General features: G+C 48.0%; 1 protein-coding gene across 1 annotated transcript in view; it reads right to left on the bottom strand.

Moving 5' to 3' along the window:
• LOC144099153 (uncharacterized) overlaps window positions 1–7,585 on the bottom strand; it is a 175,815-nt gene extending 168,230 nt beyond the window's left edge. Inside the window, exon 1 of the mRNA XM_077632273.1 lies at window positions 7,226–7,585. Coding sequence (XP_077488399.1) covers window positions 7,226–7,360 — 135 coding nt within the window. The 5' untranslated portion in view covers window positions 7,361–7,585. The remainder of the gene's footprint in view (window positions 1–7,225) is intronic.
• Window positions 7,586–22,641: the final 15,056 nt, after the last annotated feature.

Below are 22,641 nucleotides of genomic sequence, written 5' to 3'. Positions count from 1 at the left end.
CCGTAGTGGAAGGCTCCGGATAATTTCGACCACCTGGGGTTCTTTAAAGTGCACTGACGTCGCACAATACACGGACCTCTGGCATTACGCCTCCATCGAGATGCGACCACCGCAGCCGGGATCGAACCCGCGTCTTTGGGGTCAGCAGCCGAGCACCATTACCACTGAGCCCCCGCGGCGGCTCTTAAGACGACATGTGATTATGAGTGTCGACATTGTGTATCCAAACTGCACGTGCCACTAGCGGAGAAATGCAAGGAAGTGCGTGCGGACATGAGTTCAATCCTGTAAATGGCCACGATATCCGCCAGCAGATGATTCGTTCGTCGCATAACATATATATCAGTGGAAGCAGCATCCCAGGTACGACCAAAACATGACAACAGCGTAACATTTTTGTTTCAGGCAAATGCTAATCCAATGTTCCTTTTTTCACTAAAGTTTTTGTAATGTTTTAAAGTGAACGCTTGTATAGCCTTTCCGTAACACAATAATTACATATTTAAACGACGTAAGTGCGATATTATGGAAAATGGTAAAGCAACCCTGCATGAGCACGCAAGCCTGCTAAATGTAAAGGTACAAAACTTGATCAAAGCTCTGCAAGGGCCATCAGCGAGGGCAGAGAAGCAACCTAGGCCAGCCACATAGGTCACGTGACCTCATGACGTCATCCCTACCTGTCCATCGGATTGTGAGAAAACTGTCCACCGCGGCAGGTGGCAGTTAAAGTAATGACTGGCCGCGAGAGATTGCTCGGGTAGAGCATCCTGGGTCTCACAAGCACCGCCGGTGGCACCACCTGCCACTGCCATCGCAGGGCAGTGGCGCATCGCTTAAACCGGTGCACCACTGCACCAGGAGTGGTATGGGCGCTACCAGCGATCTGTGAGTGTGAAGTAGGGAATCACCAATTCCGCATATATGGGCCCTAACCCATTAACGCTACCGTGTCATATCCTTAAAGAGGAGCTTAAGTGCATCCTACAGTTTTTCTAACAAAATAAAGAGGGCTCGGAATGCAATCTATGGCAGGCACAATCTAAAAGATTTAGTTGCAAAATACTGCTAGTTGAAATCTATATTTGGTGCAAGAACAATGGGAAATGTCCTGGAACCCGGTGCTTGAAATATATGCGTAATGTTGTTGTATAGTTATGATTAAAACATCGTAATAACGTTCACAAGGCTATATAAACGCAATATTCACTTGGAACGTTAGACTAATGATATTTAAAATGCCGCATTAAAATGATGTTTACATTGACTGTGAAATTAATGTTTTCGGTATAATATCTAATGTTATTAATTAATTTTTAACACGAGTGTGCCGTCCCGACGCAACCTAGCTTAAAATAACTTACATAACATTTAATCGCACAATTCTAATTTTCGGTGCTACCTGGCTTTACGAAGCAAGAACCCAATCCATGCGGACGACCCCCAGCTATCGGACTAAACGATGAATTTAAGATACGTACAAGTATTTTCCAGAACAGAGAAATGATGTTCTGTGTATGTTTACAATTTACGATTTGTGTCGGGTGCGCTACAGAAAAAGCTACCAAGGTAATTCCATTCCGACGAGTCATAACATAATTCCGCTCTGTTGTTTCAACACATGAATATCGTGCTTGACACCCGGTAGTTCACAAATGATTGTTTCTTGGCCGCTGAAAATTTCTCGCGCGCACAGGTACGCCGTGCAGCAACGGAAGTGCCGGATAAAGGTTTCTACTAGCCGCAAGAACCATGTGAAATCAATACACTGAAAATTCAGCAGAGACACTAAAGTCTGATTACGTGTGGGGATGAGAAAGCACTACTGTCACTAGGTGCATTAACACCTCCCCCCCCCCCCCCCCCCCGCACACACACACACACTCATCCGCCGAAGTGGTTCAGTGGTTAGGGCGCTCGACTACTGATCCGGAGTTCCCGGGTTCGAACCCGACCGCGGCGGCTGCGTTTTTATGGAGTAAAAACGCTGAGGCGCCCGTGTGCTGTGCGATGTCAGTGCATGTTAAAGATCCCCAGGTGGTCAAAATTATTCCGGAGTCTTCCACGACGGCACTTCTTTCTTTCTTCTTTCACTCCCTCCTTTATCTCTTCCCGTACGGCGCGGTTCAGGTGTTCGACGATATGCATGTGAGACAGATACTGCGCCATTTCCTTTCTCCAAAAACCAATTTTCAATTTTTTTTACCCATTGCTGTGCGATGCCCATCTTTCTTCCTTTCGTCTTTCACGTCCTACTTTATCCTTTCCCTTACGGCGCGGTTCAGGTGTCCAACGATATGTGAGACAGATACTGTGCCATTTCTTTTCCCCAAAAGCCAATTATTATTACTATTACCTTCACACACATACACACGCGCATGACACCACTCGGAACGCACTACAACGAACGGTTGCATCACAATTTTGATATGAAAACTGGTTCTTGAGGAATGTAAATGGCGCAGTAACTGTCTCACATCTCGGTGGGCACCTCAACCTCGCCTTAAGGGAAGGGGTAAAGAGTCCGGGAAGGCGTACAACCGAATATGCACATGTCGTCGGTTCGAATCCCTGTCGCAAGGTATCCTGCAACTTGACTAGCATGTGTAAGCTATATGCAACGACTCATCATTTGGCACCACCCGAAACGCTGCACGACAAACGGTTGCGTCACAATTTTGGTGCGAATGGTGTCTGGAATACTGGCACCACATGGATGTACTACAGTGGTGAGCATATATAGACGAAGTACATGTTCAGGGCTGCCTGAAGTGGCGGTGCTCGACTTGCTGTGTGTGTGTCATACGGCCGCTTGATGACGTCACCCTATTTTTCTTGCCATCGCTGGGATTTTATGCATGCCTGCGAGTACACACACTAACAAACACATGCCGCTGGCTTTTGTCGTAATGGGACTAGTAATGCTTTTGCATTAAAACAAGCACCCTCTATGCAAAATAAAAAAGAAAGCTCAAAGTAACGCGACGACACATCGCAGCCAACGGCTCAGCCAAACGAAGCTGCGGCCAGCCGCCCAAGACAGCGTGGTGCGACGGCGCACGTGTAGAGAGAGGCGTGACGTCAGAGTTAACCGCTGCCCCCTCCTTCCTTTAGTCAATGATCTAAGTTGTGCAGCTATGTAGTTCATTGGATCAAAGGTGTTGACTTTCTTGCATTGGTATCCTTGGGTGTTGTATATACGTGATCTAGACGCGAATCCACACCTGTGGTGATGCCTTCTTCGGGGTGTTTCAGGCATAACGAAATGAAAGTATTTCACGCCCGCCTGCTTGTCTCCCTTGCCAAGCAGCTCTAGAAGCAGATAACAGAGCGTTAAAGATCCCCAGGTGGTCGAAATTATTTCGGAGCCCTCCACTACGGCACCCTCTTTCTCTCCCACCTTCCTTCCCTCATGGTGCGGTTGAGGTGTCCGTCGAACCCGCCGCGGTGGCTCAGTGGTTATGGCGCTTGAATACTGATCCGGGGTACCCGGGTTCGAACCCGACCGCGGCGGCTGCGTTTTTATGGAGGAAAAACGCTAAGGCGCCCGTGTGCTGTGCAATGTCAGTGCACGTAAAAGATCCCCAGGTGGTCGAAATTAATCCGGAGCCCTCCACTACGGCACCTCTTTCTTCCTTCCTTCTTTCACTCCCTCCTTTATACCTTCTCTTACGGCGCGGTTCAGGTGTCCAACGATATATGAGACAGATACTGCGCCATTTAATTTCCCCAAAAAACAATTATTATTATTACGTCCGTCGAGAAGTGAGACAGTTACAGCGCCTTCCATTACCACTCAAGACGTATCCTATTGTATTTAACAGGCACCTATATTTCTGCCTTCCTTTACAACCCAATTCCCCAGCAAACGGCCTCGAGCCTCCCGTTCTAAATAATATTCATTCATTCATTCATTCATTCATTCATTCATTCATTCATTCATTCATTCATTCATTCATTCATTCATTCATTCAATCATGGAATTTCGATGGATGCGAAATGCTAGGGACCTGTGTGCTATGCGGCGTAAGTGCACAGTAAAGAACCCCAGGCGGTCGAAATTATCCTGAGTCCTCATTACAGCGTCATTACGGCGTCCCAAATAGTCTGAGGCGCTTTGGAATGTTAAACCGCTTCAAATCAAATCAAATAAACTAATTCCTTTTCTGATAACCAATAATTATAGCCGCAACTACAGCGCATAATAACTTTGCATGTAACACGTACTTTCATCTACGAAGAGAATTTTTAGAAAAACATCTGCAGGTTTTCACCCAAATGACTTGCCAAATGACAAGTGTGCCGTCGTGTACAGGTTCGGGCCTCTGACACCAACGGCTGCTCGCAGCTTTCAATCAACGAGCTTTGAGTGAATTGCGCGCGGAGCGGAACTTATTTAAATGTTCCCGCGCAGTTAGACAGGAACTTGCGCCATACTTTGAACCCAGTGGTCGACGGACTCGCCTAGAGTGGCGAAAGTGCAGCAGTTACCGAGGGCGACGCTTCTACGCGAGCTAGGTACTGAACACCGGAGGCGAGCTTAATTAAATTGCGGAGGGCACTTACGACTACTTCTGTGCTTTGACTGCGAAATGATTGTCTTTCTTTATTTTTCTTTTATTTTTAATTTGTTTCTCTCTTCATTTCTAATGATACACCTCCTTATTAGTATACAGTCGTAAGGCAACGCATATACAATGTTCACCTTTGTTCGTCAAGAAGCAACGCGGTTTTGTAGCCTATAGATTGCATGTTCGCTTCGCAGTCGGAGAGTAATAATAAAAATAATTGGTTTTTGGGGAAAGGAAATGGCGCAGTATCTGTCTCATATATCGTTGGACACCTGAACCACGCCGTAAGGGAAGGAATAAAGGAGGGATTGAAAGAAGAAAGGAAGAAGAGGTGCCGTAGTGGAGGGCTCCGGAATAATTTCGACCACCTAGGGATCTTTAACGTGCACTGACATCGCACAGCACACGGGCGCCTTAGCGTTTTTCCTCCATAAAAACGCAGCAGCCGCGGTCGGGTTCGAACCCGGGAACTCCGGATCAGTAGTCGAGCGCCCTAACCACTGAGCCACCGCGGCGGGTAGTCGGAGAGTCCTCGGTTCAATTCCCCGCACCTTCGGAACAAATTCTATTTTTATTTTCTTGCGTGGTGACGTCATCTGGGATTTTTGAGACCTCTGCCGCTGGTCAACGCCGACAGTGGGTTTCGCCACCAATGAACAATATCATGATTTGGCATTGAAAACGAGCTAAATTGAGATAATAATAATTGAATTTTGGGGAAAGGAAATGGCGCAGTATCTGTCTCATATATCGTTGGACACCTGAACCGCGCCGTAAGGGAAGGGATAAAGGAGGGAGTGAAAGAAGAAAGAAAGAGGTGCCGCAGTGGAGGGCTCCGTAATAATTTCGACCACCTGGGGATCTTTAACGTGCACTGACATCGCACAGCACACAGGCGCCTTGGCGTTTTGCCTCCATAAAAACGCAGATGCCGCATTCGGGTTCGAACTCGGGAGCTAAATTGAGAGCCGATTTCACTTCTAATTTGAACATCATTTGGAGAAGGCAGAGTGGAAGGAAACAACTAAATAAAGAATAAGAAACGAATCGCACCGCTGGACTATAAATATAATCTTTGAGATACAGAACCTGATATGTAGCGTTTACACGAACTCGGCAAATGGTTTTGAGGAAAGGGAAGACACCGTAACTTTCTCACTTTTTGGTGGAAACCTGAACCACGCCGTGACGGAAGGGAGGAATGCGGGAGTGAAGAAAGGAAGAGATAAACAGGTGCCGTAGTGGAGGGCTCCGAAGCCTTCCAGCACCGCACCTCTTCTTTCACTCCCGCCTTTCACCCCTCTCTCATAGCAAGGTTTACCCGCCGCGGTGACTCAGTGGTTATGGCGCTCGGCTGCTGGCCTGAAGGACGCGGGTTCGATCCCGGCCGCAGCGGTCGAATTTTGATGCAGGCGAAACGTTTAGAGGCCCGTGTGCTGTGCGATGTTAGTGCACGTTAAAGAACCCCAGGTGGTCGAAATTTCCGGAGTCCTTCGGCGTTCCTCATATCCTGAGTAGCTTTGGGACGTTAAACCCCATAAACTATAAACCAAACCATAACACGGTTGAGGTGTCTACCGTGAAGTGAGACAGTTCCCGGGCCTTTTCTTTCCTCAAAACCAATTTTCGACCACCTGGGGGTCTTTATTGTGCACTAACATCGCACAGCATGAGGGCGCCTTTTGCATTTCGCCTCAATCGAAATGCGGCCACCGCGGCCGGGTTCGAACCAAGGTACTCAGGTTCAGTAGCCGAGCGCTCTAACCATCGCGGCAATAGTCGTGAAGCCGGCCTCTGTTACGATGGTGAGGAAATTTTAACATTACTTTTGAGCAAATATAACACTGCATTCTGATTTCCTTTCAGGCGTACTTGGACAACCTTGAATTCTATTTAGCTTAACATCAGACAAGCGCCAAGGTTCTTGTCATAAATCCATCGCAATTAGTAAGCAAATGAGAATTCCGAGCAAAAAAGAAATGGCCCATGGAGCTCTGTGGAAGTGGATTAGATTCAAGACCAGGCGTGTCGGACTGAAGCGCAGTGTCGAGTCGATTCCGATGCGCTACACCATACCACACTCTTGAACGAAGGTGAAACCCTGCATCAGCTAAGAAGCGGGACATGGCCCACTGGTGGGAACCAATAAGCAGCCGTTCCATCCCACCCCCATGCCCCAGCTACAGCAGAATAAATGAAGATTCAGAACTCAAAACTATTCACTATACACTTGAGAGCATGGTTCGCTCATACGCCAACAAGACAAGCGTTTCAGGACAACGACCTCTCTTTCCAACCTTTTCCCACCGTTAGTTGGCAAATTCGGCAGCTTATTTTGGCAGGAGATTTTAGCTCGTCGCCTTGTTTACCACGCGATGCGCGACGGCAGAAAATCTTATACTAAACGCTTGCCTAATCGTCAAGGCGCGCAGACGAGGGAGAGAGGGAATATTGAGGGTTGGTAGAGGAGGAGGGCACGCCGCAAATGTGCACGTGCACCACAGCTCCCGGCTGCAAGCGCAGGACGTCCGCATGCAGCAGTGATCCCAGCGGTGCGTTACTGGAGAACTGCGCCGAGCGTGAACAAAATAAGCCGCACGGAAGGAGGATGGTGAGGGGGCCGCTGTTGACAACGTTCCCGAATGCCTGCCTACCTTGATGTCGTCCACGGGCTCCGGTTTCACTCTGACCGTCGTCGGTGTTGACGGCGGCGGCTGCGGTGGCGGACGGCGGTGCTTGGGGCGTCGCTTCGATGACGGTTTGTCGCCTCCGGCGGCGCCGGCACTCATTTCACTCCGCGAACGGTTACGGCGTTCCTCGGGCGGCGTCGAAGACCACACGTCGAGAGGAAAACAAACAAACAAACAAACAAACAAAGAAAATGAGGAGCACGCTAGTACGGCACGACAAGGCTGGCACAGAACGGCACGCACAGCACGACGGGACAAGCACAGCTGGCCATCGCGACGGCGGCCGCTCGATTTTTGCGCCGCCCGAAACGCAGACGACGCGCGGCGAACCAACGATGCAGCGACGGATGAACCGGACCGGATGTTGGCGGCGCTGCGCACGCCACGGCGTCGTCTGCTACGGCTTCCGGTGCAGCTAGAAGAACGGGTGGCGACGCGTGGTGGCTGGAAGCGGGGACGAACAAGCGCGCCGGTTTTCAGTTCTCACCGTTTGAGCTGGAATTCAGGGCGTTTTATTGCTGCGCTCGATTGCTCCAGATGTGTCCTCACTGCCTTGGGGCGTGGGAGTTATCAAGCGTGAAATGCGCTTAGCTTCCATTCTCGCCAAAGGCCTGTTGCAAAGCATACGCCCAAACATTCCGAAATTTACCGTCCAGATAGTACAGCGAAAAAAGAAAAAGCCAGTTAAGCGAGAAATCGTCACAGGGATCTAAGGTAGGCATCTGATTTGGCTGCTTTTCGGTTTTTGCATTATATGAGCCCTGTGCAGACAGATAAAATGCAAGCGACAAACACAAAATATGGTGCTGAGTTGTCATCACTCGTTTGCTTTTTCATTGCTTACAGCACCGCACAACCAATGCTTTAAACTCATCGCCACCTTCTTCCTTTTCTTCTTCATCTATCTCGTTGACATGACGACGCAGCTGATTACACTGAGGGCAATACTGGCTGATGACGGCTGATTCCATCGATACGCGGGTTTTTTATTGCGTTAGCACTTATGGTGGCCATTCCATGCATTTAGCCATTGTATTTTTTGTTTGTTTTGCTGCTTAGTTTTTCGTCTGAAGCTTGCTTTGTGGCCAACCGTTGTAGGTGGCAGTTCAATTAATGAATGGTCGCGAGAGATTGCTCGGGAAGTGCAACCTGGGTCTCACAAGCCCCACGGATGGCAGTACCTGCCAACGCAAGGCAGTGGCGCATCGTTTAACCGCAGCACCACTGCGCCAGGAGTGGTATTAGGGACTCCCAGGGATCTATGAATGTAAAGTCGAGAACGACCGCACGCAGAAGGTGAGCGCATCCCAATGCAACCTGATGCGGAAACTGGTGAGGGAGCGAGGCGCGGGCCGCGGTAATTACAGAGATATAGGAGAGGTCTTTGTCCTGCAGTAGGTTTAGTCAGGTTGATGATGATGGCTACTTAAAGTCGACGGCATTAGTACTGCCACCATATGTGGCTGCACAATGGAGGCCGGTGAGTCAGGCGATATGAAAGCTCGCCTCTGTCATTAACGGCAGCTCTGTGTAGACGGACACGAATGTAAGAAGGCAGCCAATATGACTGAACGCGTCGCTAAAACTGAAAAAAAAGCGGTAGAGCGCTACTTCACGCCAAGGAGCGAAAGCAGCGAACGACGCCGAGCGCGCTGCCCAGAACTGAAAAGAAATGAGGCTCAACACGGAGGCACGCAAACTACTGAAAGCGGCGAGCTCCCTTACAAAAATTTCTTTAGACAGTCTATAGACTGTCCATACCCTTCTGTCTATGCAGTCTATAGACAATCTATAGACAAACCCTAGAGAACAGTCTATAGGCAATACAAATTCTATAGGCAGTCTATGGACAATTTATAGATTTATGGCCATACACTTTTAGTTTACTTTTGTCTATAGACTATGAATAGACACAAAGAATTATATATAGGAAGGCAACAGAGTCTATAAGAAGTCTATAGACTGTCTATAGAACATTTTCCAGCTGTCCAGCTGGAAGAAAAGTGGCTGATAGCTCCTCAAGTTGCGAAGGCAGCCAGGGATACCATGTGCACGGCCTAGCTCGAAGAATAGAAGCGGGTGAAGCCTGGCTGAGACCGCAGTGGGGCAGCCAGAACCCCCCAAGAATGTAGTACGCTTTCCTGTAGTCCGTTTCATGTTTACACCTACTATCAGTGTCCAATTATTCTGCAGATTTTTACAAGAGTTACGCGACTAACGCTTGATATTCATCGTTAAGGATTGTGAGCAAGTATTGAATAACTTCTGAAGTTGTGTGGGCACTGCACAACTGGCGCCTTGTTCACACCTGTTCTAACAAGTGCGCGTCAAACTTCTGCTGCCCCCTTTATTTGTAAACGCTACTGCGTCAAGTTAACCTGCTTCCTTCTCTACTCGCTTGTTTCGGTGACATTTATTAAACTAAATAAAAGAGGCTCTAATGAATGTTGTAACAGATATTCGCACGCAAAGCAGCAGGGCACAAAAGGTCTCCTTTCACTGCTGTCTGCCCCGCTGCATTTGCGAGAGCTGTTCCAACATCGCGTGGAGGTACAGGGTGCGCCAAAAGTTCCCAGGCCACTCGGTCTGTTTTTCAACCGTGCCGTATAAGTCATTTACGAAAACCCCGAACCTCAAAACCTCTGTAAATAATTAGAAGTAACATTCTTACCACTGAGAAACTTGGCAGATTCATAGGTGGTGTCCTACGTCCCATGATATACGGCTGAAATACAGACCGTGTGGCCTGGGAACTTTTGATGCAACGTGTACGTGATAGCCGCTCGGCTTTTTCCTGCGCTATTGCGGCATACTTGGCAAGTCAGGAGTGCCCCAAGAAACACCAACCCAGCCGTTGCTGGTTGCCTTCCACCGCCATGAGTTCCTGAGGAAATTTCATCGCGAAAATACATTCTCAGAGGCGATCGCCCCAGCCGAACGTATTTATAACTAGTTATTGCCTTTCTAGGCCGACAGGTGTTCTCTGCTGCTAATTTTACCGTCCACATCCTGGCCATTATAAATGTTATCTCGGTGAAAGCAAGCGTTAGCTCATTTTGTCTCATGACAGTATCACAGCGGCTTCTTCGGCTTGGATGCAAAGTCTCGTACTATTTTGTTTTATGGATCCCAGGTGATATGGATATGCTCGAAAACTAAACAGCAACTAAATGGCAAACTAATAAAAACGAATTGGTGATTGACGATGATGTGATCAAGAACAATCCAGCCCTGATGTTCATTATTAATGGGCTTTGTATTTATTTTATTTCACTTCTTCTTATATTTATTAGCTTGGCTGTATTCAGTATAAAATTACTACATATTGAAAAAATGTACTGGCGCGAAAAAATGGGAAATTTTTAGCCGACAACTGGGAGAGACCAACTGGATAATGCGGCAACACTGCACTCAGGCACCAGGCAATGTATGGCTTCCTGCACATCCAACCCCCAACCTGTATAAATGTTTGCAATAAACCACCCTTCTCGCATATATTATGATGATTATGGATTTTTTATGGTGCAAGGGAATCTGTGATAATTAATAATTGGTTTTTGGGGAACGGAAATGGCGCAGTATCTGTCTCACATATCATTGGACACCTGAACCGCGCCGTAAGGGAAGGGATAAGGGAGGGAGTGAAAGAAGAAGGGAAGAAGGAGGTGCCGTAGTGGAGGGCTCCGGAATAATTTCGACCACCTGGGGATCTTTAACGTGCACTGACATCGCACAGCACACGGGCGCCTTAGCGTTTTTCCTCCATAAAAACGTAGCCGCCGCGGTCGGGTTCGAGCCCGGGAACTCCGGATCAGTAGTCGAGCGCCCTAACCACTGAGCCACCGCGGCGGGTCGGAATCTATGGCCAAATATCGAAATAACGCCATAGCACAAGGTATTTTCGACTTTCTCAAGGTGGGGTCAAAATCCATTTCCCAAGCATTTCACCCTTAAAAAAGCCGAGCACCAGACCAGGGGAAACCTTGTACCCATTGTATCATCGGTCGGTATCCGGCGGCACTGGGGATCGAACCCCGCACCTCCCGCATGCGAGGCGGATGCTCAACCACTTGGCCAACGCTCTGATACTCGCATACCTTATGGTAGTGCCCTAAAATATTAATACCAAAGAGGGGGAGAGAAAATCACTCCCTGCTTTCTGACATGTGTAGCTGAGTCTGTGTGACTGCCTTCGTACATATGTGACTGACTGTGTGTGGCTGCCTTCGGACATGTGTGGTTGTGTGGCTACCTTCAGACATGTGTGCCTGACTCTGTGTGGCTGCCTTCGGGCATACGTGGTTGACTGTGTGTGGCTGTGTGGCTACCTTCGGACATGTGTGCATGACGGTGTACGGCTGCGTTCGGACATGTGTGGCTACCTTCGGACATGTGTGCCTGACTGTGTGGCTACCTTCAAGCATATGTGGTTGACTGTGTGCGGCTGCCTTCGGACATGTGTGCCCGACTCTGTGTGGCTGCCTTATGACATGTGTGGCAGATCAAATAGGTTTGATTAAACATACAAATCAAGCATTGCAAACACACCAAGAGTAAACACAACGGTACAACGACCCCGGACACAGGGTTTCTCATAACGTCCCAACGATGTAATAAAGTTTTCCTTCTTGCGTTGCGAAAATACGCAACGTGAGTTAAAAATCTTATTTATGATTTTCGGCACCTGTTTTCCCATATAAGCCCCAATGCTATATAGCAGCATAGTTCCACATCACGTTGGTGGAGAGAAGGACTGGAAGTAGAACCTGGACACCTCATTAGGCACTGAATCGCTACAATCATGTCCCGAATTACGATAAATCGAACCACGATTCTGCAACTCCAATTAACCTCGAAGTGAAAACGGAAGAATACAAGTGAGTTCCGTCGAGGCAGCAAATGGGGATTTAAGACGAGGGCAGAAAAGCGGTTGGGTTCTTACAATAATGGGGTGCACTCTTGATCATTGCTGCCTGTACTTTTATTTCTCCCTCCCTCTCTCCTATGTCTCCCTGGACGGCTTCTTGGGTTTCTTTGTTTTTGTCCCCCGACATTAGCTGGAGTTTCCTTCTTCTTTGTTTTTAGCCTTTAATTAGAGCGCAAGCGTGGTAAGTGCGCGCGAGGGACAGGAGACAGGCGCGCGCACCGGAAACCCGAGAGGGGGCCTTTTAATTTCCGAACTTGGGTTTCACCACACAGTCCGGACGCTGGGTTAAGAGGGAGAGGATGGATAGAGAGAGTGAAAGGGTGTTCTCCGTTTGCCTTAGAAGCGAATGCGCGACTCTGGTTTCGCAAATCATTCTTTTTTTCTATCTCTCTCGTTTCTCGTTTACAGCGAAAGCAAAATCAAAGGCCAACGGCTAACGAGGAACACGAAGAAGAGTAAAGGGAGAGAAAGTTTAGACTGAAGCAACAATAGCTAAATTATGGGAAAGGAAGGAAACAATGAAGAAGCGAAAGAGAGGGCGCAAACAGGAGAAAGATTTGCACTTGGGCCGGCCACCCGAGCCCCCGCGCAGGACAGTGGGCGTGTTTTTCGAATCTGCATTGCGGACCCGCCAGTGGGCGTTTTTCGAATCTGTATTGCGTTATGCCGCCGGTATCATGTGACACGAACACAGCGCGCGCATATAGTACGAGTATATATATGCATACAGACACGCGCGCGACCTCGGGAACGTGTTCGGTGTTGCCGCTTCTGCCACTCTTCGCCAATCTCTCTATCTCTTTTTTTTTCCTCGCCATCTTTTCACCGCTGCTCTTGTATTTCTTTTTTTTATTCCTACTGCCTAAAACAAAGAAAAAGCAAACGAACATGTTTATATCAAGTTTTGTTTTTCGAATTACTCCATCATCACCTTTCACCTTTTCGTCGCCTATAGTGTTTTTGAAGTTCTGCCTAATTCTCGCGCTCTCACTATGCACTCTCTGGTATCTATATGTGCCGCCGTTTCGTTGACCGGCGCTTGGCCAAGGAGCAGGTGCTGCTGCAAAGACTGTAGCTTCAACCTGTCGGCAATGCAGTTCTTACTTTTCGAGCACTGCTGGAGACGGAGGGGCCCTTGGGTTGTCTGACTCGTTGAGCCCGCAGGTCCCGGCTCCGAAGGACGGCGTCGAACTCCGTTGCGGAGGAAACTCTACAGTAGGGTTATTTTTACACATTTACAGTCGAGATAGTAGTGTCTCGGTAACTGCTGCTGTTGCTACTGCTGTTGCTGCTGACGGGAAGAATGAAAAGGAAAGTGCACGGGCCTGCCTGCTGGCTCAAGCCGAATCACGCTCGCTGCCACGTGCATAAAGTAGGAGAGTTAAAGGATAGGAGAGCAAAGAAAGAAAAGGCGCGCGCTATTATGCCCCGGGACGATCCCGGAGGCAGTGCAATACCGGGCCGACCCGTGCGAGAGTGCTTCAAGCCAAGCACTCCGCCATTATCCAAAAATAAGTTTAATACTTTGGGTCCAAGGACAAGCAGCAGATATTAAATCAAGTATCAGGTATCTGTCTCGGTAACAAACCAAGAGCCCGTTAAATGTCCTTCGTATTCCACAGCAAGGGAATAAAGTTCGGTGAACGATGTCCAACCAGGTGGACAGTTGTGGACACTGGTGGAACCGCCCACGGCAGGAAGCGATGCTGATGCTCTCTCGCAGCTCGGTCGATGGAAAGGGCTAAATTTCGATGGAGGCGAAATTCTAGAGGCCCGTGTACTGTGCGATGTCAGTGCACGTTAAAGAACCCCAGGTGGTCGAAATTCCCGGAGCCCTTCACTACGGCGACTCTCATAGCCTGAGTCGCTTTGGGACGTTAAACCCCCATAAACCAAGCCAAACGAAAGGGCTAAATAAAAAAAAATTAAAATTGGTTTTTAGGGAAAGGAAATGGCGCAGTATCTGTCTCACATATCGGCGGACGCCTGAACCGCACCGTAAAAGAAGGGATAAAGGAGGGAGTGAAATAAGAAAGAGGTGCCGTAGTGGAGGGCTCCGGTATAATTTTGACCACCTAGGAATCTTTAACGTGCGCTGATATCGCGCAGCACACGGGCGCCTTAGCGTTTTTCCTCCATAAAAACGCAACCGCCGCGGTCGGGTTCGAACCCGGGTACTCCGGATCAGTAGTCGAGCGCCCTAACCACTGAGCCACCGCGGCGGGTCAGTTGATTTCCTCAAAACCAATTTTCCGGGTTAATTTGGAGTGCGCTGACATGGCACAGAACCCGGGGTAGTATAATATTTCGCCTCCATCGAAACGGGGCCGATGGAATCAGTGTTTATGCGTTTCGCCTCCATTTCGATTTAAACCTTCGTCGCTCGCAACTCTCCTTGAACGCTCGTTCAGATGCGCCTGTAGAGCGTTATTAAACCTAGCTTATTAATACGGCCCCTCCTCTTGATACAATGTCACACCAAACACCGGAAGAAGCATTGGTGCTGCGCTTCGATTTTTCCGGTTATTCCTGCTATGTTTGCTAAGGCCGCCCATTTAAAGCAAGCAGCCCTTTATTTTTTTACTTATCAGCGGCTGTCTTCAGAATAAATTTTAGAAAAATCGGAGAGGACACTTAAGCTCCGCCTTAAGCGTACCATAATGGGTTAATTCTCATATATATGCATAAGGTCATACTCCACATTCAAAGATACCTGGGAGTGCTCATACCCTTCCTGGCGCAGTGGTGCAGCGGTTAAGCGATGCGCCACTGCCCTGCGATGGCAGGTGCTGCCACTGGTGGGTATTGCGCAACCCACGTTGCTCTTCCCGAGCAGCCAATCATTAATTAACTGCCACCTGCCACAGTGGGCTCGTTGTGATGACGCCGCAAATTCACGTGGCCTAGGAGGCCCACCCTCCTCCTAGGTTCCTCTCTGGGGCCGCATGCCAGAGCCATTCCGTGATTTTTCACTCACAACGCCGACACTGGTTTTCTGGAGAACGGGGCCTTTAACGGTAACGCGTTAATATCTGCAACCGTGTCTCTCGGTTCTCTAGGAATCGATGCCAATATCATAGAATGTTTGCCAATCGATATCTCTGCACCTGATTGGGGCGCGTGGGTAATAACGATTTCCTCTTCCTATTACAGGTCGAGGATGGTGAGGAGCGCCATGTTAGCGCTTTTTTTGTGTGTTCTAGCGAAAGTCAAACGCATCGGTATCCCTGTGTGGGACTTACGCTACAGATACTTCTTTGCATGCACACAACACATTTTTATTTTACAGGTACTGCCAGACTTATTACCAGGCCTTAGGCAGGAGTGGACAACACAAATCAACAAATTCATAAACATAAAAATCAGCAAACAAGATACAGGACGCTGAATAATAAATCTGAACAAAAACAAAAACAAAAACACAAGATACGATTTACAACATGGATGTCATTTTTGTGGGGGGAGGCACATGTCACTCAGGATTTATGCGCAAGTGCACAGAGGAATGACGAAACCGTTGGGCAGTCAACCGTGTCGGCGGATAACGCATTCCAATCGCATATAGTGCGCGGAAAAAATGAATTTTTAAATGCGTTAGTCCTGCACGAAAAATCAAGGACTTTTTTGGTGTGATATGAGCGCGTAGAGCGCCGGTTAGCTGGCAGAATGTATAAACTTTTGTCTATTCCCAACTGGTTATGATAAAGTAAATAGAAAAATTTCATCTTATCGCGGTAATGTCTCAATGTGAGATTTTCCAGTTCTGCAGCTTCTAGAAGTAATGATGGGGACGTGCGCCAGCTGTACGAGCTAAAGATGAGCCTAGCTGATTTTCTTTGAACTTTCTCAAGTTTTGGTAATATTCGACCGTGTATGTGGATCCCAGACAATCGCGGCATACTCTAGGACGGGTCGGATAAATGTTTTGTAGGCTAAGATTTTAATTTCAGCTGAAGCGTTCTCTAACGTACGCCTTAAAAATCCAAGTTTCTTCATAGCTCTATTGTAGGTGTGTGTTACATGTTCATTCCATCTAAGATCTGATGAAATAATAACTCCGAAGTATTTGTAGCTGGAAACGACAGATAAGCACTCGTTGTTAATGTTATAAGCAAATGTTAAGGGGTTCTTTTTGCGTGTAACGGTCATTAATAATAATAATAATAATAATAATAATAATAATAATAATAATAATAATAATAATAATAATAATAATAATAATAATAATAATAATAATAATAATAATAATAATAATAATACTTGGTTTTTGGGAAAGGAAATGGCGCAGTATCTGTCTCATATATCTTTGGACACCTGAACCGCGCCGTAAGGGAAGGGATAAAGGAGGGAGTGAAAGAAAAGAACAATAGGTGCCGTAGTGGAGGGCTCCCGAATAATTTCGACCACCTGGGGATCTTTAACGTGCACTGACATCGCACAGCACACGGGCGCCTTAGCGTTTTTCCTCCATAAAAACGCAGCCGCCGCGGTCGGGTTCGAACCCGGGAACTCCGGATCAGTAGTCGAGCGCCCTAACCACTGAGCCACCGCGGCGGGGCAAAAAAAGTCATTGCCGCGGTATTTTTAAGATTCATAGTCGTCTGCCAATTCGAGCACCAAGTTTGTATTTTAGATAGGGAGGTGCTTAAAACTGCCTGGTCATTCGCATTACGAATTTCATGATACAGGACGCAGTCGTCTGCAAAAAGCCTGATCTTGACGCTTATGTCACTGGCGATATCATTTATGAAAATCAGAAAGAATAGCGGACCTAAAACGGAGCCTTGTGGAATGCCTGAGTGAACGTTTGCGGAAGAACAAGCTGCATCATTGACTTGAACACATTGCTTCCGTAAAGAGAGGCATTCTTGAATGAGCTTAAATGAGCTATACACTCTGCAAGTGAGTGCATTTAGAACACTTTGGGGCTCCGTTTACTTCTCTAAGCGAAGTGTTTGTTCGTTCCGATTAACAGCTAATTTTCAGGCAAGAAGCTTGTACGAGCCCAGATGTCGGATACATGTCTATGAATGAACGAAAGGAAATTCCTGGTATTCTGCTCATGAACATAGCTGATAGCCAGGTCGATGCACACATTACTGAACGCTCTGCTGCATACACTGTGTGCTATCTCACTGCTGGAGCACGCCGATATTAGATCGCACTATACGGCAAAGCAGAGCGCACGCGTCGTACTTACGTCCGAAGCCATTGGCAAGAAATCGTGTTTTGCTGGTACGGTACGGTACGGTATGGTACTGTGCGGTAAGGTACGGTGCGGTATTGTATGGTACGTGGCACCTCTCTGCTCTTAGTTCAGCTGCAGGTGCCTTGCAGGAGTTGTTGCAGACTCGCGCTGTCTAACCGCCCGCCTTAACGTCTCAGGTCGACGTTCTCGTTCTAATTGCAGCTGCCTTTGTCCGTCTGCGAATTGGCTGCGTCCGTTGCTTTGGTGCGTTGTGCAGCTCGGTCTGCCGGGCCCGCCACAGACAGGGAACTTCGGCTCGCTTGCATTTGCAAGTCACTTCTTCCTGGGTGCCGAACGTTTGACACGGAAGCATCAGGGCTGCATTCACACTGCGGCTACCTCCTGTGCGTAGATTTTATTTATTTATTTATTTATTTATTTATTTATTTATTTATTTATTTATTTATTTATTTATTTATTAAATACTGTGGACACTAAGTCCAAGCAGGGTGGGCGTACAAGTGAGCGAAATAGGAAAGAAATAACACTGGAAAATAGACAGAAATAGCACTAATTGGTTAGACTTCATGGGGCAATGGTTGGTTTATTTGATTCCAATCTATTATAGTTCGTGGGAAAAATGAAAACTTGTAGGTGTCTGTTTTGGCGAATATAGGGGTTAAAAAACTAGGGTGGTAATGCACATGGTTATACAGGCCTGACTGCACACACGCTACGCGAAACGCAGCGGCGACCCGCCCATCTGGAAGCATCAAGACAACATGGCCAGGAGCTCCCTATAGTGAAAAAAACTGTATAATGTTGTCGCCTCATAAGGTTTGTGATACAAATGTCAATAAATTATCTTACAAATGTGATACAAATGCCTTCATTCTTACAAAATCAAACATTTGCCATGCACATGTCACACAACATCATACAAATTATGTGACATTTGTATGAAGAAGCCTGTATGAGGTTACTGCAGCATGAAACTTTTTTGAGTAGCACTCGTATAGTCTCGTCTGCTACCCGCCGCGCTGCGGGGCCAAGGACGCGGGTTCGGATCCCGGCTGCGGCTACATTTCTACCAAGAGGAAATGCAAATACACACGTGCGCGGTGCGATGTCGTAGCTATGTGCCACGTTAGTGAGTCCCAGCTTGGCGAAATTTAGAGCAAATCTATCGGCCTGCTTGTATTCATTACCTTTTGTTTTGCTTTTGTTGTTTGGCAGCCTGAGTTTTATTTCCCCGCTTTTTCTTTCTTTCTTTTTCAGAGATGCAACTTTTCATGATCACGTCTTCGTGTGTATTTACTTACAATTCTTTACTTTTGCCGCATTTTCTACGAATTACTATTTTTTCCTCGTGTTTTTTTTGTAGCATGTGCCTGTCACATTAATTCCTCAGGGACAATGGGAGTACTTGAAATAAATTTAGTCTGGATGTTCTTGCAGCGCTTGTTTCAAAGCTGTTTAACTAGTACGTCGGATAAACCAGTGCCTACGATCAGCCCTAAAGGTCCGGCGTCCAGGGAAAGACTTTCTTTTCCCAACTTCGGCAATTGGCTGCACGTCTTTTTTAATGGCTACTAAAATCAAATGCTGTCCGAATGCACTCCAAATCGCTTCCCTTCAGCAGCGCCATTTCTTCATAGATGGGAAAGAGCAGCGTTTTTTTTTGGATATTCGTTATTAATTTCCACAATAGCTCACCAAATGCACTGCCGTATCGCAGCAAGATAGACACAAAAGGGGTTTCTATAATAGTGACATTGGTGTTGAACAGGAAAACTTGTTGATGCATCACGCTCCATGGGGCTCAAACGCGGCTATGCAAGACGTACGCATCGAGCTGCCGTGTCATAATTAGAAGGAAGTGCGAAGATGTCGCAGCAGAGCTGGCGGTGTTGAAGTAACTTCCTTACAGAACGAAGACGTCTAAGTATCGCTCTCATCTCTGAGATGTCGCGAGCAGGCGAACTGGAATCGATTCCTCAGGTTACGTATAGCGGGGATGAGATGGTCTAATGCGCAACACGGACGACTATAATTCTCAAGCAGACTCGCAAGCTTTGACGAAGATCTTGAAGCCTGTCAATGCCCCTTAATTGCATTCTTTTTTTTTTATTGTTCTCTACTCCGTCGCTTCTCTTTTTTCCACTCTCAATATACGCCGCTTCATCCAACCATTCGGGCGTAGTCATCTCTCGAATGCTATAGGTGCATAGAGTGCAGGAGGTATGACGTCACATCATCGCGCATGACGCCGAACACCGCAGTCAGGCAAGAGAAACGAAGCCCCGCCTCCTTCATTTCAGGCAGATTAATAGGCGCACGCGCTCTTGAGTAGCCTCGCTGCTCGCACCGCGTAGTTCACAAAGCGTCGTTCGGAGAGTGCGTCTTCAGTGCCGACTCCGCGGTGTAAAATGATAATGGCAACCCCACGTCTCAGAATAGGGCTCACTCTGCAGCCCACACAGCCCGCCAACCTTAGCACGGGCGCCTCCGGTTACCCCTTGCCAGAAAAGGAGCGTGTGGGTGTTATGTTCGTGCTCGTGCGCCTATTTGACTCGGCTCATTAGGGGAAATGGCATCCCTCTATATGAGTACGGTACACAGGAGCCCTCTTTCGACACAGCGTCGATGAGGGGCGCGCACAGCGTATATAGTGGCCCTCAACCTGACGCCGCGTTGTCGTACACGAGTTGTAATGCCTCCACTCGGCTAATTTGAATGGCGTATATATACCGGTTCGTATTTCAACTGCATCGTCGAGAGCGACCCTATAGGCCCGGAGCTCTCGAGGCAGCTCTGAAAGAAACGCGTGATTATACCGGCGAAGAATGTCTTGATTTGGAACCATGTTTGCTTTAATCAGGAAAATGTGCGTGTAGCTGCTATGGTGCGTGTATTCTGTGGTGGTGCACGGTTTCCCCAACCACTGTGCTGGAGGCTGATACTCTCAAGACGTTGTTGCTCTCCAAGACGCCCTTGCGACGTCTTGGAAGGCGAGCACGCCGTCGAAGATATTAATCGGGCTCCGATTTTGCCACTTCCCGGGAAAATTTGACAAATTTGAGATGAAAATAATGAAGAACTGCCGGACAAATCACGCAGTAAATGGAACATAGAGAGAGGGACAGAGACACACACGGACCGCTTAGGGACAAGAAAACATTGTACGAGCAATGTGACAATGTGTTGTGCCAATGTTGGCCTACGCAACATTCAAGAGTGTGCAGTGTTGATTAGAGAGAGAGATGTGTGTGTGTGTGTGTGTGTGTGTGTGTGTGTGTGTGTGTGTGTGTGTGTGTGTGTGTGTGTGTGTGTGTGTGTGTGTGTGTGTGTGTGTGTGTGTGTGTGTGTGTGTGTGTGTGTGTGTGTGTGTGTGTGTGTGTGTGTGTGTGCGTGTGCGTGTGCGTGTGTGTGTGTGTGTGTGTGCGTGTGTGTGCGCGAGCGCGAGAACCAGCTTTACGACGAACACGACTGTTCGTTTTAAAGGTTTATTGTGCCAACAGTTTCGGGAATCGTATTCCCAAATCGCTTATGACAGTGGCAGTGTCCCATGACATCCGTTATGCAATGTATTGCCCTTCTACCCGCATTGTGCTATGCCTCTCCATGCCCGCACAAAGCATTTACTGGTTTATTGACTGTTATCATTCACATCGCAGTCATCAACCGTGGAACAACAGCAATTCCTATGTGTCATATGGCAGCTGTATATTTATGTGCGCGAATGGCAACGTGGATGGTAGGGCAGAAAACCTTGTGATTGTGTGTCGCTGTTTTCAAGAAAACTGCCAGATTGGTATGTACTATCAGGGGAAAAAATGTTACTGACCCCCCCCTCCTAGTGGCGAACCGAGCCCAAACTGCATGCGGGCAGCACCAGACGATGGATGCATTCCTGGTATCACGGGCGGTGTACATCATCGTTGTCGAAATCGCCACTGGTAAAAAATTAGGAAGATGATGTTGGTTTCAAAAGAAGCATCAATGGAGATGAGATGGACGTCTGTCGTAAATTCTTAAAGTTGTGATTCATATCAGAAGCCTGACCTGAAACCTTGTTTTGTACCATAAAAGTAAGAGCTGCTGTCGAGTTGTGATGATCTCTAAGGAATACGTTATGTGCTCTAGAACTAGAAGCTTGCATGGAGCGTACGTTAAGGAGGCATAAGGGCAATTTGAGAGACCGGAGAAGCAATCTCACAGAGACTTGACTAAGCATGGGTGTCTCAGCCACTGTTCACGATAGCTGATCGTTTTGAGCGCTGACGTAAATGCAAAACGAACAGAGGCATCAGTGTTTCTACGCCGGGGTGCCGGCATTCCCGCGCTCCATGCAGCCCGCAGGAAATGCCGCTGGCGTGACGGAAAAGGCAGTTGCTTTCCCAAGGGACGTGCGCGTTCCGATGTGGCGGTCGCACGGGTTCCCGTGTGTTGGGGAGGTGTCGGTTGCAGGATGGCGCATCGCAGAGACGTTCCGACGCTCGCATACACACGACACCGCGCACCACCCAGCGCCGGCTGCCGGTACTCCCTCTCCCTCTGTGCCGCCGCCCCTCCCCCCTGGTCACCTTGCAGCGTCTCTCGTCTCCTGTTGCGCGTACCAGCGCACAGGCTGGCACATGCAAGCCCACACGGCGGGTAAGCGCAAACCCCGAGACAGCTCTGTCTCTAGCTAAACTTGGGTTGTGTTTTAAAATAACGAAAAAAGAAATCATCAGACTTGCACCCTTGTCGCAATACGAATTTCAGCCACAGCTGGTGTTGTGTTAAATGCTAATGCAAGTCGCCGTGTTTACGAACTCTGGTTGGAGGTATAAAATGACCGCCGCGTTTACGCCGCCATCAGTAAGTTCTAGTGAATCCCTTTGCTGAGACTGTTAAAAATAGGCGGGTACAGTAACTAGTCATTGGGTAAGGGCAGTGAGTGGGCGAGTTGGTTTTTCGTTCTGACAGAGAGAGCGCTCAAAAAGACAAGGACCACAGAATAAGAGAGACATATACGAAGCGCTTGGGTAAGACTGTGGGGTGACAGATGCAGTCACAAACACGGTGGCAGTCGCGATATGTCACGACTCGCTGCGTTGGTCACGCTAAACTTTCGTCTTACCTGAGATAGCCTACCCATGCCATGTACAACTCGGCCCACGTGGCACGCCACAGGGTGCTGCTTTGTCACACTTACTTTTCAACATTGCCCTCATCCAACTCACAGCCCAGCCAAACCAGGTATCGCATCTGCGGCACGCC

This window comes from Amblyomma americanum, chromosome 7 (assembly GCF_052857255.1).
Source record: "Amblyomma americanum isolate KBUSLIRL-KWMA chromosome 7, ASM5285725v1, whole genome shotgun sequence".
Taxonomy (NCBI): Eukaryota; Metazoa; Arthropoda; class Arachnida; order Ixodida; family Ixodidae; genus Amblyomma; species Amblyomma americanum.
This window is presented reverse-complemented; position numbering and strand designations above follow the sequence as displayed.